The sequence below is a fragment of the Ambystoma mexicanum genome, chromosome 10, assembly GCF_040938575.1.
Source record: "Ambystoma mexicanum isolate Mex_15411 chromosome 10, UKY_AmexF1_1, whole genome shotgun sequence".
NCBI lineage: Eukaryota > Metazoa > Chordata > Amphibia > Caudata > Ambystomatidae > Ambystoma > Ambystoma mexicanum.
Window position 1 is genome coordinate 782525140 of NC_090932.1, and position 18266 is coordinate 782543405.

The 18266-nt window shown below is 45.4% G+C and overlaps 1 protein-coding gene across 5 annotated transcripts in view; it reads right to left on the reverse strand.

Moving 5' to 3' along the window:
• Positions 1–472: 472 nt before the first annotated feature.
• VEPH1 (ventricular zone expressed PH domain containing 1) overlaps positions 473–18266 on the reverse strand; it is a 2478904-nt gene continuing 2461110 nt past the window's right edge. For 4 of the 5 annotated variants that reach the window (XM_069618443.1, XM_069618440.1, XM_069618441.1 and 1 more), the window contains one exon: positions 473–1152. In XM_069618443.1, coding sequence (XP_069474544.1) covers positions 916–1152 — 237 coding nt within the window. In that variant the 3' untranslated portion in view covers positions 473–915. The remainder of the gene's footprint in view (positions 1153–18266) is intronic. The other variant, XM_069618442.1, reaches the window with a different exon arrangement.

Here is an 18266-nt window from a genome sequence, read left to right on the forward strand (position 1 = left end):
GCAGGATGCCACCAAAGTTTTAGCTCAATTCGGAATTTAATAGACCGTGTACCACCAAACAATAGCTCAAGGTTCCAGGCTATTGGGGTATTGCAACCCAGCAAGGTGGCAGCATGTTTTGGGATGGCTCAAAATGCAGGTCTTCTTGAATCTAGTGGATCTCATCTGGTAGATGGGCTAAGTTAATTGATCGCTTTAGAGAAAGGGGATTTCTGCTGTGCAAAACCCAGAAGGGCCAAAGTAGCCACGTTCATCCTTCTGAGGATGACAAATTGAGTAGCATTTAGTTGGTTAATAGTCATGCTTAAGTGATTATGTATTACTGCACAAAATCTCTGGTGGCATTCACCATCCATTATCTAGTACTGAGGAAAGTGCGTCTGCCCAAAGTAGTCTGCTGTGTTTTTTTTAATACACTGATCAAGTCGGCTTGTAAATCTCATTTATGAAAAAAGCCACCACAAAATTCTTTCATTGTTTTGTTTTTACTTAATTATATTCGATTTGACAATAATGCTTATTCTCTTTGCTGTATCTCAACAGCAAAGACATCGTGTACATTCACAGCAGAAGTGTCCATTGCTATTTTTTCAATTCACTGTGATCTCCTGAAATCAATAAGTGCAAAGGTTTATGGTCAGTAGAATGTATCTCACCTGCGTGATCATACAATAGAAATGCATTTGTCTTTAACTTTAACATCATTCACTCCCAGAGAGTGTGCTGTGTAGCAAATGGTGGCAGTGCATTATTCTTTAATCATTTGCTTATCTTTCACTTTGCCGTGGTTCATTACATGATCAGTAGTGTAGCCATGAAATAATAATAAGATGGTCCTGCACCAGTTTCAACCGGTGAGGTTTACAAAGTCCTGACAGATTTCAAAAACACGCCAACATTCGACAGGAGGCGAAGCTACAAATAAGTGGTAGACTCTCTGCTTTCTCTATCCTTGGCTTGCACCACGGCCACGTTGATGCACTGCAGCCACTCCTCGGCGTTCTTCTCATCTTTTGCCTTAAAGACATAGGTCTTGCTGTCAGTGAAGATCTCGAAGGCTCGAGGAAGACTGCGATCCCTCCGCTTCTTGGTCACCACTTTCACACTCTGCACTTTAGTGAGCTCAATAGGGCAGTCATCGGGGTCATCCTTCTAAGGGGAAGCAAGAGAAAGTGTATGAGAACTACTACCTGTGTGTTTCAAGGGGCACATATACAAAACAATGTGTAACAATACCAACATTTGCAGAAAATAAGTGCCAAGTTTCTGATAATGATTCTCCTTTAGTTCCTTCTAGGTTAAATCGGCAAAAATACGGATACAAATATACGATTACATGTTAATGCTGCATCACTAAATTATATCTATGCGCCTTCAGAGCTTTCATTTTGGCGAGTGCTTGCTTGTCCCAAGCTGTGACCGTAAATTCATACCAAATACTGCTCTACTTCTGGGGTAGGGGGTACTTTGTAGCTTGCATGTGCACCTTATTTGCATAGAAGCTAATGTGCAAATTGCATTTGTGCAAGCACAAACTGTGATTAACCATGCATAATTATTCCTGATACCGCCACTGAATTTGCATCATGTTATTAGCTTTTTGAATTTATTAATTGAACAATTTACAAATATTTCCATTCAACAGTAGGTAACACAACTTCATTATGGGTATGGTGGCAATGGTAAAAGCATGTGGCATTTCACACACCTATTTTCAAAATACCACTTAGCTGTGAGCTGGGATTGCATGGGATATGTATGTTCCTGCATGGGGTGCAGAGAAATTACTGCATGGGGAGAATATGGGTTATTTACGCCATATGATACAAATGTACCATATGCAGTCATTATAGTAGGCGATCCCAACTCATAATCAGATGGTGTATGAAAAACAAGTGGAATTCAAAATGCCACATGTTTGTACCATTAGCACCGTGCTTATGGTCAGGCAATATGTGTTACTTCTTCCTCATTAAAGAAGTAAATACTGTAAGGGTGTCCCTAATCACGCTCACACCAGAATAAAAAAACACCCCACTAGGGAAATAAGGCCAAAAGTCTATCTTGTAAGGATAACAAGTTTAATCTTACAAACATGAGGGTGGTAGCAAAGGACTCTGCTGCCTGAATGGTCTTCTCCTGTCCCTCTTCCATTCCTTCCCCTGCCAAAGTGGTGTCAGGCAGGGGTTTATGTAGCCCAGTCTTGCTGTAGTGGCGCCACTGAATATGGGGCATAGCTTCATCCCAAACCATCCTTCTTCTAAACTTAGGATGCTTCTAAGCCTTCTTTTCTTCTTTGTCAGAAGTTTTGTCAGAGCGTGTTGTTCTATATGTTGCTAACTTATACAAGAATACACTGTACCTCATGCTTTCCTTTATTTTGCTACCTATGAACATTTTATATATAAAAACATTTTCCAGTCATTCTCTCCATATTCCACTCATTCTACTCATGTTTATCTGGTCCTGTAATCTCCTCTAAACCTTATTTTCATAATTCTGTATTTTGTCACACAGAGTATGTAAAATCCCTTTTCTTAGCCTGCATGGGCCCTTGACAGACAGTAGACAGCTGGTGAGTCACTTGGTGTGTTCTGCCAGTGCTAGCCTTACTGGCGAACACCACAGAAGCATCTGCCGTCCATTTATAGCACAAGCCACATTCCTTCTGTGAAGGAGCTCGACTCTTCTATAGCATAGTTAAGATTTTTACACTGCCTAGGATCTTACATTACAAATCTATCTAACTAATAGTTACTTGTGCTTTATATTTAAACAATAACTGCCTTCCTCAGTGCCTGCCCTAGCGCCGAAAAGAGGTCTTGCCTAATTCTAAAGCCAAGCACTTGGGGATGCAGGTGGACCTTGGTTCCTTCCCAACATTACTGAAAAAAGGTTCACAGAGAGGAAACAGAGAAAAAGCTCTGTCATGTATTTCAGTATCAGAAAAATAAGAACACATTCTCTTTCACTGTACTTGGCTCTCAAAACATAACATTTTAATCGAGTTTGCAATGTAATATGTTTTTCACCCACTACCTCACACCACCTTCATGGGGCATGGGGTAGGGGTAGTTTCCTATAGAAAAAAATCACTGCCTTTGCAAAATGTTTCACCTACTGTACAAATCTGACATGTGCTTACCCTACCTGACTGATTCTATTTCCTGATACTCTCCCTCTAGGACCTTTGCTACCATACCCCCACAACCTAACCACCCCCATTTCTTACTGCACCATCTATAGCTATCACTCTTTTACCCTCCTGTGTCCTCATCGCTTGCACTCCCTAGCCAAAACATTCTGTTATAGTCTCAATATATCCAGTTTAAAGACTGACCAAAAGAGCCACCTTCAGTCCCTTAAGCGACACCCGGATTCCACCTTCATTATCACCATGACCTTCTAATGCGCACTACTATGATTTGCCGACTGTATAATTGTTCTTAAATGTAAATTCTGTAACTGAAGAAGTTTGTTTTTACTGTCCTTTCTCTGTTGAGCCACATTTTTGTTTCCTTCCACTTGACTTGTGTGTGGTCGAAAGTCCTAAACTTTACTTCTGGCGAGAGTTCCCTGCACATTTCCAATTTTGCCTGACTGGTATACTGACTTTCACCAGCTAGACCCATATCCATGGCCTGATCTGGAATATAACTCTCTGATGTGCATCTGAGAGAACCCACACCTCTCAATGCCAGTGTGCCACAAAGTTGCCCTGTTAGCTGTGCGAGTATCCTTGCGCTGGGCGCTTTTCAGGCTCACTGGTTGGTGGTAATGCATGGTTTATACTTGTAACTTTAATGGAGCTTCCTACTGCAACCTGGTGCTGTCCCTACAAGAAAACTCCATAGAAAATCAAGTATGAGTCCAACAATTATACTTAACCCCTATGAAAGTGAACATGACACAGAAGTTGCCATTTAGGGGCCTGGCTGTCTACTGCTTTAGAAGGTCCAGCTCCAGATCTGGTTGAATGGTTCTTGATTCATGTTTGGAATCCACACCTGAGGGAAAACATTCAAAATCTTAAATGGGGCAAGCCCTACTAATTGGATGACTGCCACCATTTTGAACAGAGCCCCATTCATGTTTGGGAGCTCAGTGTTTACTCTTTACGGTGTTACTGTTTTCCCTGAATACTTGGAAAGTCTGCACCCACACAGTGGGCCTCATCACAAGTTGGGCGGTATCCTGGCGGTATTATTGCTGGGATACCGCCCAGGCTAATAGCGTTACCACCACCCGGTCCGTCGCTATTAGCGCTGGATCAAGGGTTGGACGGTAATAGGTATCCCCCATTGTGTCCATGGACCCAATGGCAATTTTCGGTGCAATTAGCACGCGATAACAGCGCTGAGCTAATTGCACCCGAAAATGGGCGTTAAATTGACGCATTTACCCCCAGCTCAGAGCTGGGGGTAAATGCTGCTAGACTCGTGATTGGGCGGGCCCTTAAATGTGGCAGTAATAGCGATACCGCCACATTTAAGGGCTACCGCCCAACTTGTGATGAGGCCAAGTGTCTAAAAACGGAAGTTGAGCTTAGGGGTGAGTCCCTAAAAGAAGATGACGCCAAACCAAAGAGGACCATGTAGAAACTCTGCCAAAATGAATCTTGCCTAGACCATGTTGACGTGCAAACTGTCAAGGACACTATGCTCTCGCAAAAGACTTGCTGCCCATCCCTATATGGGCAACTGGTACATCCATACTGGAGAGAACCCAGGGCCCGTTGGCACAAAAAGAAACAAAAACCAAGGAAATATGAAAGAACCATGACGGCTCTGAAAAGTGCTGATTGTATCTCATGGTTTACTCTGCTCCAAGTCTGCACTTCCTCCAGTAGCACTTCCATGGATCAGGAGGCCTGCGGATCATCATCAATGCCCACAACCAATTCCGCACCATAGGAGACCAGCAACTACCACTGCTGCCTTCAGCCGCCGTTTCATGGACTAGGACTGCTGATGGGTAGTGACACGAGCTATCAGAAGAACTCTAGTCACAAGTTTCCTTCAATTGGAACTCTAAGGAGGCATCAGAAAAAGAGTCCTTATCTCTAACGCATTGCCTATGCCTAACATTCTCGGTACCCTATGATCAGCTCCAGCATTCTGCGCTGCCATGGAGAAGCCAGTCTGTCTCACCCTAGTCCTCCCTAAAAGAGTCTTAACTTGTTGTTGGTGGATACACACCTCAAAATGCTCATGGATCAGACCAGTTCTACTTGGTACTAGAAAGCACTGTAAGATCTTGATCACAGACTGTGATGGGTAGCATTGTGACCCTGAACACTTAAAGATTCTTTCTACCAGAAATGTACTTACTTTCAGCCTGTACTTCCCATTTCACTTGCTACCTACTTTACGGAAGATTAAGTATTACTCAATAACATCACTTTGCGGACAGACCTTTATTAAGGTTTGTAATGTGTTATATTTCATCTTGCACCATCCTGCTTCCTGCCTAAGAGATGACCTCGAGTATTTTTCAGCTGACAATTTTGTCTTTGTGATCATATGTGGGTAATTTTTGATGATGTTTTAAATAAATGTGGATGATTTTATTGTTTTACTTATGGATACATTTTGTATTTTACTCTATTTTGTATTATATACATTCTGAATTTGAGGGATTTTTCAATGTGATCTGCTATTTTATTTTAAAATCCTGTCACAAAAGGATTAACTACTTGAAAGTGTAATAAGAAAAATATAATACAATTAGCTAAACATGATCAGGATCCCACGCATATAGCGAACAATTGGACATCGGCTGGGGACAACTAATAACACGGATTACCCTGGCATACTATGTGTACAAGCAGAGAAGGTGACGTAGGATGGCGTGAGACGGTTCCAGACAAGTAAATAAAAATGTGATTGACTCTCATCTGTGTTCAATAAAAAGTAAGTGTACGTTATATAATGATTCCAAAAACAAAATGTGCACAATCTTAGAAATCTATGAACAACTCTAATCTTGAGACATCTGATACTGTGAGGGCTGAGAGACATGTAGCCCTTTACAAAAACCCTAACAGAATAAATACTATGGATAAAGGCCCAGGTGTCGTTGCCGTGTCTGTAGTACGTCATATGAAAGAAAAGGAGGCTAAGCATGTGCTGCTGTCATAATCATTTTGTTCAATTCAGTGACCTGTGATAGTAATTTTGCAGAAGATGTACATGCGGGATGATAGATTGGTAGCTATCAAATATGGGAATTTAGTCCACTGTAGGCATCTGGGGGATATCTGATCTGCAAACAGAGCAGAAACAGGAACCTCAAAGTGGTCGAGATGTGTGGAATTATTCCATAACTACAGATTTGCAGTGGCTACTTTGGCTGAACATTCTGTGTCAGGTCCTATATTGCCACCTCGGGTGCGAGGGACTGTCGATCAACCATTGATCCAAAATCATTCATTATCATTCCAAAGGTTTGCTGCTTGACCAAACTAGTTCCATTCTTCTGAGGGACTGTGCCATACCTGCATTTTTGATTGTTTGCACCTCAGCAATATCTTGAATACAACTACAACTCCCCATTGGCATAATGTTCTGCCTTTGCTTAAGCAGGAAACACAAAGATGCAAAGCGTGCCAACAGGGCTAACATTAGGGAACACAGAGGGCACTCATGAGGAGGGAAAGATAGCATTTAAATTCAAACAATATATTGGGCCTCGTTACACGAACGGCTGTAACCATGGCGCTATTAGCGCCTTGGTTGCCGCCGGTATTTTACCGAGTCCGCCATGGTGAATGGAGGAATTACCGCCCTATTCTAAGGTGTGTGGGGGTGGTAATTCCCCATTCACCATGGCACTTCCCCATTCCCATTTTTGCCCCATAGGGCTCAATGAGAATGGGGAAGGCGGTAATTATGGTACCGCAAATTATGGTACCATAATTACCTCCAAGGTCCCTTTGCGGGTCCCGTCCTTAACGGCTGGTATAACCAGCCGTTAAGGTAGGGTCCCACAAAGGGACCTCGTAGTAAGGCGGTAAGGGTTTACCGGCACTGGTACCCTTACCGGTACCGGTAAACCCTTACTGCCGTCCGTGTAATGAGGCCCATTGTGTGCTATGCTCATATTTGTAGTGGTGTGCCTATACTTATTAGCACATGGGTCATATGTCAATGCTTGACATGTTTTTTATTTACCTCAGTAACACATTCTTGTAGTTTTCTAATCACAATGCTTTGTCTGTTTATGAAAAAGTGGTTTCTCAGTGAGGTCACAGGATCAGTGAGTGTTTGCTCTCATGTGATCGGCCCTGTGCCCTTCTCCATATTCCAACCTCCAGTGCCAAAGATCTTCCATATAGAACAGTTGTGGCACACTTACCTCCAAGACATCCCCCATTGGGGCATTCCACTACCATACACACCATTGATGGTTTACTATTCTTCTAGCACACCTCAAGTGACACGGGAACTGTCTTTTTCTCTTGTTGGTACTGTTGTTAAAACATGCCATGTTCCAATGGAGCCCATGTTGCCCATGCTACTTAATAGCATTGAAATAGCAATAGTAGAAGAAAAGCAGAGTGATGCAGACCCTGATGAAGGAGAAAAGTATAAGTGCAGATTTGTTATTCACGAATAACACTTGTACTAAGTCCATAATTTAGAATGAGCCTCATTATAGGTTTGCCGGTATCCCGCCAGTAAATCCGGTGGGATATTGGCAAACCGTGATACTGTTACTGAGACCTGGTCTACCGGAATTACCGGCTATTTACAGGTGCCAGCAACAGTGGTAATTCCATTGAGGAAATGTGCCTGTATTGCCGGCAACGGTATTACTGTGCCGGTAATATCGGCAGTTTTTGCAAGTATGGGTCAGATTTACCTCGAACTCTTAGCTGGAGGAAAATCCTCCATCACTACCGGCTAACTTGTGGTTTGGCGGTGCGGGAAAAGTGGCGGTAACAGAATTACTTCCACTTTTTTCCCACACTGGCAAACCTGTAATGAGGCTGAATGACTTTGTGCAGGGAGGGAAATAAATGAAAGTCTTAGTAAATGGACCAGACGAATAGAGACAAATTTACTTACAACAAATGTAAAAACTGTACTAAACGGAAAAGGATACATATTAAGGAATATGTCAGTACGCACAAAAGGATTGTCAAGGGTTTTGACCCATGTTGAATTATTAGGCGACAACAAAAACTAAATCAATAGACTGGGTAGATGTGGGGATTGAGCTGTCGCCGCCCATCATTCTATCCCAGAACCAGGAGGACCGCGCAGTTTTGCGCACACCAAAATGGTCGCCTAACCTGCCACGCACCAGTGCAAGTGTGATGGACCGGAAGCGCCAGGGGTGAAAGGTGGTGCCAAAGGAAAAATAGCAGTGCCTGTTAGATCAAAAGCGCCTTGAAATCACCGCTGTTTCTCTGAAGTGCAAGCTCAAAAAGTCCATTTCAATTTGTTCAAAATCCGTTTTTTAATTGATGTCAAAAAGTTGCTAAAATCATGGGCACAAGACCACTCTAAAGATTCAACCTTCTTGTGGGGGGTTCCACATCACCACTCTACTGTAAGGATGCCCATCAAAACAATGGCAGCAAGGATTAGAGCTGTCAAGCAAAATCCTCCTGTCAAATTCAAGACAACTCCTAAAAAAAATGGGTGCAGTACAAGCTTTGGACACAAGCCGGTGCTAGCGGTCTAAACTCTGACAGTAGAACTGTATCTCAGGAATGAAAGAGGATCCTGAGCTAACTGGGACTTCAAAGGTTTGTTCCCAGGAGGCAGGCTGATTCAATTAACAGTTCAAAGGGCCTCTGTCCATGAGAAACATTCACACCAGCCCTTACCAGCAACAGCCCAGGAGATCACATCAACATGCTAACCAACGGCAGAGTGGCCCCCTGGCCTGCTGACCTCAGCCGACACACGAGACTCTTTCCATTGAATAGGATATGCTGATTTGAGTGTTGACTGTAAACAGAGCTCTGCCAGGTAGGAGAGACATGTGATCCCTGACTCTCCCAGTTCCTAGGGGCGGGCCAGACTGGAGTGTGAATTCATATTGCAGCAAATGTATGTTTGATTAAATTGCTTATAAAATCTTGTATTAAGCTCACAGAAATGTGCAATTTGGGGGTCCACAAAATGGTATGTACCTACAATTTGAGTCTAAACTCAATTCCGTACGATGCTCTAGGACCGAACCCCGCTAATTATTAATACTGCAGACACTGTGCTTATGCTAGAGACCTAGTAAATTACTGGAATATGTGTAGAAGGGTGGTGTACATTTGTGTAATTTTGGGTAAAGATTTAACATTGGTAAACCAACTAAAAACGAAAATAAGTTGCCATTTTTGAATGCAAGCCCCCAGGAAGATCAGAGTTGGGCCAGAATGTACCTTAAGTCATCTGCAATCTGTACATGTAATGTCAACCACTTGTGCATTTGGGAAATATGTTTAGTTATGAGAATGAATTTGAAAGCAAAAGCAAAGGGGCGTTTCTTCAATAGATTGTAAATGGCAGCATCACCCTGACTCACAACTCAGTTCCCCCAATCAAGGGAGAGAGGAGGAACTGGCCAATGATAAGTTGAGAGAGTTGGGCATGCAGAATGAGCCGACCCACCGACTTTCTAAAACACATAAAAGGAGACTGTGCAGGACAGGTAGGGTCATTCAATTTCCATTTCCTTGCGGAGCACGCTGACAGACGACTTCACATCCAGAGATCCGGACTGACTCCAGCAAGACAGAGACCAGAACTTAGAACTCTGACTCCAGAACTTAAAGCAAAGGCCTAACCCACAAGCTGAGTTCTTTTCAGCAGGCCTCCAAATCATTTGCAACTATTTAACAGCCGGGCGAGCTGTTTGAATTCTTTGCCAAGAACTTTTGCCAGAACCGGTAGCAGACCCAGAAGGCAGAATTATCCAGAGAGACCAGACCCAGACCAGATCGCTGAGAGCTGACCCAAATCGCTCTGCGCAGAACCAGTACTCAGTGGCGAGAGGACCGCCACCAATCCTGACCCGATCCGTGATGAAGTTGCATTCCTGTCCAAAATATAGTGTGAGTACTCAGCCAGAACTGTGCAAAACCAATCTCTTAGTTTAAAATAATCTAATTCAAACTATTTTAACCTATCTAGAACTACACCATAGCATTGTGTGTCCTTCTGTGACTTTAAAGCTGCAAAACTGTCATCTGTCATTCTGAAACTTTACATTTTAATTTTCGAGAATCTACCTTCACAAAATCGTCCGTATCTCTGGAACCGTTTGTCCTAGGAACGTCTTTCTACTCCTTATACTTCCTCCATAATTGCGCTCGACGCACGCAACTACATTGCCGCGATTTGACATTTTGCTTCATTCCAGCCACGTGTAAAAACATTTGTCTTTTGCTTCTATCACGGAATTCTGTTTTCAACTTGATAACCATCCCTGAATCACTGATAGGGCTGGCCAAAACGGATTTAAAGTATCTCTCACTCACCCTGAACCTCCTATAGGGAATTAAAAGCAATTTGAGTATATTTTTCACTTCATTGCCACCACATTTAAAAGGATTTTGCCTGTGTTTAAAATCATACCTGTTTTCCTCTAAGCTCGCTGGGGGGAACTGGAACTTTGTATTGCATTTGTGTGTATCCCTGAGAATTGTGTGTGTTACTTCCATCTCCTTACATTGCATAGGGGGGGAGTGAATTGTCCAAGAAAAAGTGATCATATTATCTTTTGCTGAAATCATATCAAGTTTATTTCTGTACCGCCTTTTATTCATCTTTGCATCTCCTTGAAACCATAAAGCATTCTCTGATACCTTATTCCCCTGTTCCTAGTCATAAGTCACCAGAACTGTGCTATTGTAGGATTACCTATTGCTGATTACTGCTCATATTCACAAGTGTGATATCAATTATGAATTTATTATAAAAGTGCGATATATATGTATATTGTTTAATTATCAAATAAACCTTTTAAATTTGCAAAACAAACTTACTTCTTGGCTCAGTGGGGTCAGGGGAATTCTAAGAGAGGGGTGTTATATAAGGGTTGTCATCCAGAGTACACGAACTGGACATAAAAATATATAAATAAGGGCTTCCCTTGGGCATCCCAGACCAGGAACTGACTTAGTGGGATCGCTTGATTGGAGTCATTTAACAGGATGGAATACTCAGGCCTGAAAGAGTGATAGGAAAAATCCAAGAGAACCAGGTAGACAGTGCTCTAGTCCACATAGTCAATCTTCATTGCTCTGGATCCCATAGTGACCATGTGGGGGGATGTGCTGGCTCTTATGGCACCTTGAGTGATCCAGTGTTTAGTCCAGACAAAATACCTTATAATGAGTAAAAGGAGTGGGCCCCTTCCTCATCCTAGCGCTATTCTGAGGCTTTTCTGGGTAGGAAGTTGGAGTAATCTGCCAGAAGCAAACAAGGGCAGTGTCCTAGACTGTCTGTTAGGAAAGATTTCGTAATTGTAGGTAATTTTCCTTCCATGTGGCAACCCCTAAACTTTTTGCTGTTGTTTTTCACCTTGTTCTTGACTTTGCCAGAGAAGTGCAGCCTTCTGCCGCACTCCTCTGGGCTTTCGCTCCTTTTCTTACGGGGAAACTGACATGCCCTTAAGACAGTCAGTACCGGGGAACGCTGTTTCCCGTAGTTTCTTTTATCGTGTTGCGGCTTTAGTGCAACATGACACAAGAGGGCACTGTAAGCTAAGTTACAGCTCTCTTGGGTCTCTAGCCTTCTACAGGCCCTAGATACTCTTTTAGGATGGTATTTGATCGGTGCAAGTCATTCAGGGACTCGAATGGTGGCAGTGATCGTTTTGTTTATTTTGAGCTCCTTTTGGCGTTCTGAGCACGTTTTTCGCACTGAACCCAAAATGGTGGCCTGGCTCCCAAAATGGCCAGACCACGAGGCTCCTTTGTCTTGTCCACTGACCGTCTTGCTCCCTTCACCTTCCCCAGGTCGAGCGACCCGGGGCCTTCCTTATTTGGGCATGTACTTTCCCGCGAAACGTGGTTGCTTTCGTGGGCTTCTACATGTCGTTTGTGTGCCTCCAGGGTGTGGGCTGGGATGTCTGGTCCCAATACACATCCTGGGTGCCAGAGAGTCTAGGGTAGTGTGAATGCCTGGGACCACCGTGGTCCGTGATTGGTCCACGTATGGTGTGTGTGTTGATGAGCGGATCTCCCATTGGCTCCCCTCCGTTTTGGCGCGAAGGGAACCGTGGATAAGAGGGAGCTGGAAACACCACTACCAGGTCGATCTCCTGAGTTCTCACGAACGAAGGAATACAGGAGCCAAGTATCCTGCAACCAAGAGGCTGGACCGAGGAATCGCTGGTGACCCGCTGAAGGAATCCTCCTTTGCACTGCTGTCGTCCTGTGAAACCCTTTCCTCCTTTGATCGAACCAGAAGGCCTGTACTGGTGCTTCGACCTTTGGAATAGCAGGAACAGCTATTCCCGGCGACTTCATCAACTCCTGCCAAGTAAGCCTTCGGAAGTGTCTCTGGGCCATCCAGTTGACTGACCAGCTTACAAGGGAGTCCTGCTCTGTAACCGCCGCCAGGTTGTGTTGTATTCCGAGTCCTTGTCACTCTCCCACGCTTCGTACACTTGGCGTTCCCAAGTCTGAAGGGAGGAGTGTACATTTGGCTCGAATACACACGGCCGCTCCGTTGTCCTGCTGCGGCAACAAACTGTGCCGGTTTCTTCGATTGGGACGTCTTTTTGCTCTACACGACTACGAGGCGTTCCCTGCTCTTCTGAACCTGCCAGCTGCTGAAACTAACGTGGAGAAGCCTGGGTCTGCTTGCTTCGGGGACCGGTAGTAGTTTAGCTAGGATCTGGTCGCCCTCCTGCAGTAGCCCATTGCTTTTCCCTGCTGTGTAAAAACAGCACCCTTTTGGCCGTACTCGCGCTCTGCTTCTGCCCGCTGTGGAGGCTGCGCTTGAGTTGCGGAACCTGTTCTCCTTCTGCTGTGCACTAACCCGAACTGCCTGACTTCCTCCGAAGAGCTTCTCCTTTTGCCCGTGGGCACCGGCGTGGCAGGTACTTTGAGCACAAGGCTCCACTCTTCGCAGGGCTCGGACTTCCATCTAGTTAGGTGCCTCTGAAGGCGAACTGAGTCTAAAGCGTTATCGCACTGCCTGTTTTCCTTCCCTTTCAGGTGGACTATACATTTCGTGCTTATAACGCTAGCGACTGTTGTATTTGTATATATATTGTGTTGATATGGTATGTGTTGGTTTAGTATTGTGATATTGTGATTTTCTCGCTACGGTCATTGTTTTTAAAGGCCTTAAAATAAATGTGTATATATTTTTGATATAACAACTGTTTGGAGTAGTTTGTAAGCGCTCTTGATTTGTGTGCTCATTGCGGGCTTTCAGTCACCCTCACCCCTCTTGAGACCTAGTCTTGACCGCCGCGATCGCTACCTTGATTGGTCTGGCTTGTCCAGAGGTTACCCTGTTCCAAGTAATTAGGTTGGCCTTCTGAACTTCTGCGCCACCAGGACAGAGTTCAGAAATCCGTCTTAACAAATTGGTGTACAGCGGTGGGATACGACTGAAGGTATCCAGTGTTGCGCACGAACTAAGGCATTTCAGGTTATTCCAACCAGTACACGTAGTGAATTGTTATAGTATAACTTTAAAAAGGCCATAGTCCTATCTAACAGTATGGAAACAAATACCTTGTTAACTTTAAATGCTTCCAAATCAGAAACATTGAAGAAGATGTGTGCGGAGAGAGGTGTTTCCTCTCAAGGCACTACATTGGAAATGATCCAAAGAATCGTGGCGTGGAAAGAAGCGCAGCTTGACGCTATAACTTCTGAGGACAGTGCGGAAGGTGGTGGGGCTGCTCTCACTGGTAGAACCGACGGTTCTGCCGCTGCACTGATCCATCGCGACCACGAGGACAGGGAGGACGAGATGTCTAATGTTTCCTCTGCCAGTGCTGATGGGGAGGCTATGCTTGAATTCAAGAAGCAAGAGCTGCGGTTTAGGCAGCAGGAGCTTGAATTCAGCATAGCCAAACTAAAAATCGAACAGGCAGACAAACAGAAAGACAGGGATCACCAGTTGGAACTGGCCAAGCTTCAGGTTGCAAATGGGTCCAAGGGTCCTGGACATGGGTCTGGGGCTTCCTCTCATCCACGGTTTCCGAAAGATCTGCTCAGTGTGTATGAAGAGAGGAATGACATTATGGACTGGCTGAATGCGTTTGAGTATGCATGCGAGGTTCAAGAAGTTGACAATGCTGATAAGATTGTGTGGTTGCTCAGTAGACTGCCCCATTCTGGCTGTAGTGCCATTATGGAAATGTCAAAGGCTGAGCGATCTGATTTCGCAATGTTAAAGCAAACTCTCATTTTAAAGTTTGGGAAGACTCCGGCCCAATATTTAAAGCGTTTTCGAGAGTATAAGAAAAAGGAAGGTGGTACTTGGGTATCTTATGTCGCTGAATCCTTGAAAAACTTAACTGGCTGGGTCGAAGGTTATAAGGTTTCTACCTTCGAAGGCATGATAAATCTTGTCATGCTGGAACACATTTTTGCTTCTTCTTCCCCGGAGCATAAGCAGCATTTGGCCGATTCGAAGGAGATAGATCCTAAGAAGCTGGCCATTGCAGCAGACTTATGAGTGTCACATCGAGTGTCCCATAAGGACAAAACTCATCCTGGTAAGCAGGAGGAAGGGAAAAAGTCCAAAGATATGGAGGGTGGGGAATCTGCTAAATCTTCTTCCCATAAGGGCCACAAAAAGAAAAACAAGGGTAAGACACAAGAGAACTCACAGGGTAGTGGAGGTCAGCCTCCGAAACAGAACTCTGGTTACAATAAGCCTCCCTACGTAAACAGACCCAGTGGGGCTTGTTTTTCTTGTGGAGCAACTGACCACGTGAAGGGGGATCCCCGTTGTAAGGTTAGACCTTTGGGGGTCCACTCCGCTAATCTGGCCTTCTCCTCCTACGAGGAAGAAGAGATTACAGGAGCATCCTTCTCCTCAGACTCATTTCCCAGCGGAATAGAGGCTGAGGTAGTTTTAGTGTCCCTGGGTTCCTGGGAGCCTAAAGTCGCAGAGGCTTATGCTAGGATTCCGGATAATACCAAGCACTACTTTAAAGACAGTGTGCTGATCAATGGAGTAGATACTCCAGCTCTTAGGGATAGTGGGTGCAGTCGCACTGTAGTGGATTCTACCTTGGTAGACTCAGAGGAAGTTGCCAGAGCTACTCTGATGCCCACTAAGTTGGCTGACGGCCCCCTCCGTATGTTTCCAGTAATACCTGTAAATCTTACTTTAAATGGTACAGCAGTCAGGATTCCAGTGAGCATTCAGAGAAACGTCCCGGGAAAGGTCTTGTTGGGTAATGATCTCAGAGCTTTAGGGCTCGTAGGAGACAATGCCGAAAGACCCTACACACGGTCTCAAGCACGGGCAGCATTGGCCAAGTCCAATACGCCGCCCCAGCCGAAGGGGAAACCCAAGGCGAAAGGAGTCAACAAGTCACGACGAGGGAAAGAGAATATTCCCCCGAGCTCGCCTACCACTGCGGTGGAGGAAGTTGGTCAATCGCCCGGGCCTGACGAGGAGGTGGCGATGCCTGAAATATTCGACCCCAACGATCATCCTGAACTAAAAGACTTGTTAGTTGAAGGAGGTCCTGATAGGGACGAATTCAGTAAAGGCCAACGTGAGTGCCCATCTCTGGAAGGCCTAAGGAGACAGGCCTGCTCCCAGCTTGAGGGTGAACCTCCTGGGAAGCATAGGATTTATTGGGAAGGTGGACTCCTGTATAGTGAGCCCACAGAGTCTACAGAAGGAGACCATAGGAGGTTGGTGGTTCCCCTTGCTGTTAGGCCCTTCCTCCTGCAGTTGGCGCATGAAGTTCCCCTTGCTGGTCACCTTGGTATGAGGAGGACCAAGCAAAGGTTATCCATGCACTTCTACTGGCCCAAGATGGGGGAGCAAGTAGAAAGTCACTGCAGGAGTTGTGCCGCCTGCCAGTTGTCTGGTAAGGTTGGCGCGACAATCCAAGCTCCGTTGGTACCGCTCCCAGTTGTGGGGGTACCATTTGAAAGGGTAGGGATCGACATGGTTGGTCCCCTTGACCCGCAAACATCCTCGGGCAATAGGTTTATCCTGGTGCTGGTCGACCATGCAACCAGGTATCCTGAGGCCATCCCATGGAAAACTGTAACTGCCAAGTCAGTTGCAGAAGCTTTACTCGGCATATTTACTAGGGTTGGCTTCCCTAAAGAAGTTGTGCCGGATGATGGCAGCAACTTTATGTCGAAGTATAGGCAGGCTATGTGGAAAGAATGTGGGGTCACCTACAGGTTCTCTTCTGCATACCACCCCCAGACCAATGGTCTGGGGGGGCGTTTCAACAGAACGTTAAAGAGCATGATTGGGGCTCTGGAGGAGCCTCAGAGAAGAAAATGGGATCTTCTTGTTTCATGCTTACTGTTTGCCTACCGAGAGGTACCACAGGAGGGTGTTGGCTTCAGCCCCTTCGAACTTCTGTTCAGTCATCCCGTACGGGGACCCTTAGCCATCGTCAAGGAGGGATGGGAGATGCCCACTCCCCCTGTTACTACCAACGTAGTTGATTATGTGCTAGGGCTCAGAAAACGGATGGTACTTCTGATGGGCTTGGCTAGTGATAAATTGAAGGCAGGGCAAGCGCTGGTGAAACCTTGGTACGACCAGAAAGCTTCCCTCATCAACTTTACACTTGGTCAGCAAGTCCTGATCATGAATCGCATAAGGCCTCGAGCTTTACGGGACAAATGGTCAGGCCCTTGCCCAGTGGTGGAGCCCCTGGGTGAGGTTAACTATTCAGTGGACCTTGGAAGGCCTGGACAGGCTCCAAAAGTGTTTCACGTGAATAGGCTGAAGGCTTTCGTCCCAAGCGGCGAAATCGCAGCACTGCTATTGGCTTCAGACGTTGAGGAAGAGGAGTCTGAACCTCTCCCCGACCTGTTCAAAAGCAGTCCTTCAGAAAGCTCTTTTGAGGGTGTCCGAGTGGCCCCTCACCAAAATGGACAAGGCTCAGTGGTTTACCTTGGACATGAAGTAGGTGGAGGGAGGAGACAGCCTCTACCCAGTAAGGTACAAGCAGTACAAGACTGGCCTACCCCCACTACGCAAACCCAAGTGAGAGCCTTCTTAGGACTCACGGGGTATTACCGCAATTTTGTGGCAGACTATGGCACCATAGCTGCTCCTCTGACTGCCCTCACAACTCCGAAGAAACCCAAGAAGGTAACTTGGACCAACGAGTGTGAGAAGGCCTTCAATGGCTTAAAAGACTCCTTGTGCCAGGCCCCTGTCCTTAGGGCCCCTGATTATCAAAGACCTTTTATCGTGCAGACGGATGCCTCTGACACTGGGATAGGAGCTGTACTATCACAAGTAGATGAGAAGGGTAAGGAACACCCTATCGGTTTTATTAGTCGCCAGCTTAAGGACAGAGAGCTCAGATGGTCCACGGTAGAGAAAGAATGTTTCTCTGTTGTGTGGGCCCTAAGGAAGCTGAGGCCCTACCTCTATGGGACCCACTTCACTGTGCAGACTGACCATAAGCCGTTAAAGTGGCTAATGAACATGAAGGGGGAGAATCCAGAGTTGCTTAGGTGGTCCATAAGTCTACAAGGCTTCGACTTCACTATTGAGCATAGGCCAGGTGTCCAACATAGCAATGCTGATGGGTTGTCCAGAATGTTTAACCGACCTGAACAAGAGACTCATCCAGGGGTGGATTAGTTCCCCCTGTCCATAGTCTGGGAGGGGCGAGTGTTAGGAAAGATTTCGTAATTGTAGGTAATTTTCCTTCCATGTGGCAACCCCTAAACTTTTTGCTGTTGTTTTTCACCTTGTTCTTGACTTTGCCAGAGAAGTGCAGCCTTCTGCCGCACTCCTCTGGGCTTTCGCTCCTTTTCTTACGGGGAAACTGACATGCCCTTAAGACAGTCAGTACCGGGGAACGCTGTTTCCCGTAGTTTCTTTTATCGTGTTGCGGCTTTAGTGCAACATGACACAAGAGGGCACTGTAAGCTAAGTTACAGCTCTCTTGGGTCTCTAGCCTTCTACAGGCCCTAGATACTCTTTTAGGATGGTATTTGATCGGTGCAAGTCATTCAGGGACTCGAATGGTGGCAGCGATCGTTTTGTTTATTTTGAGCTCCTTTTGGCGTTCTGAGCACGTTTTTCGCACTGAACCCAAAATGGTGGCCTGGCTCCCAA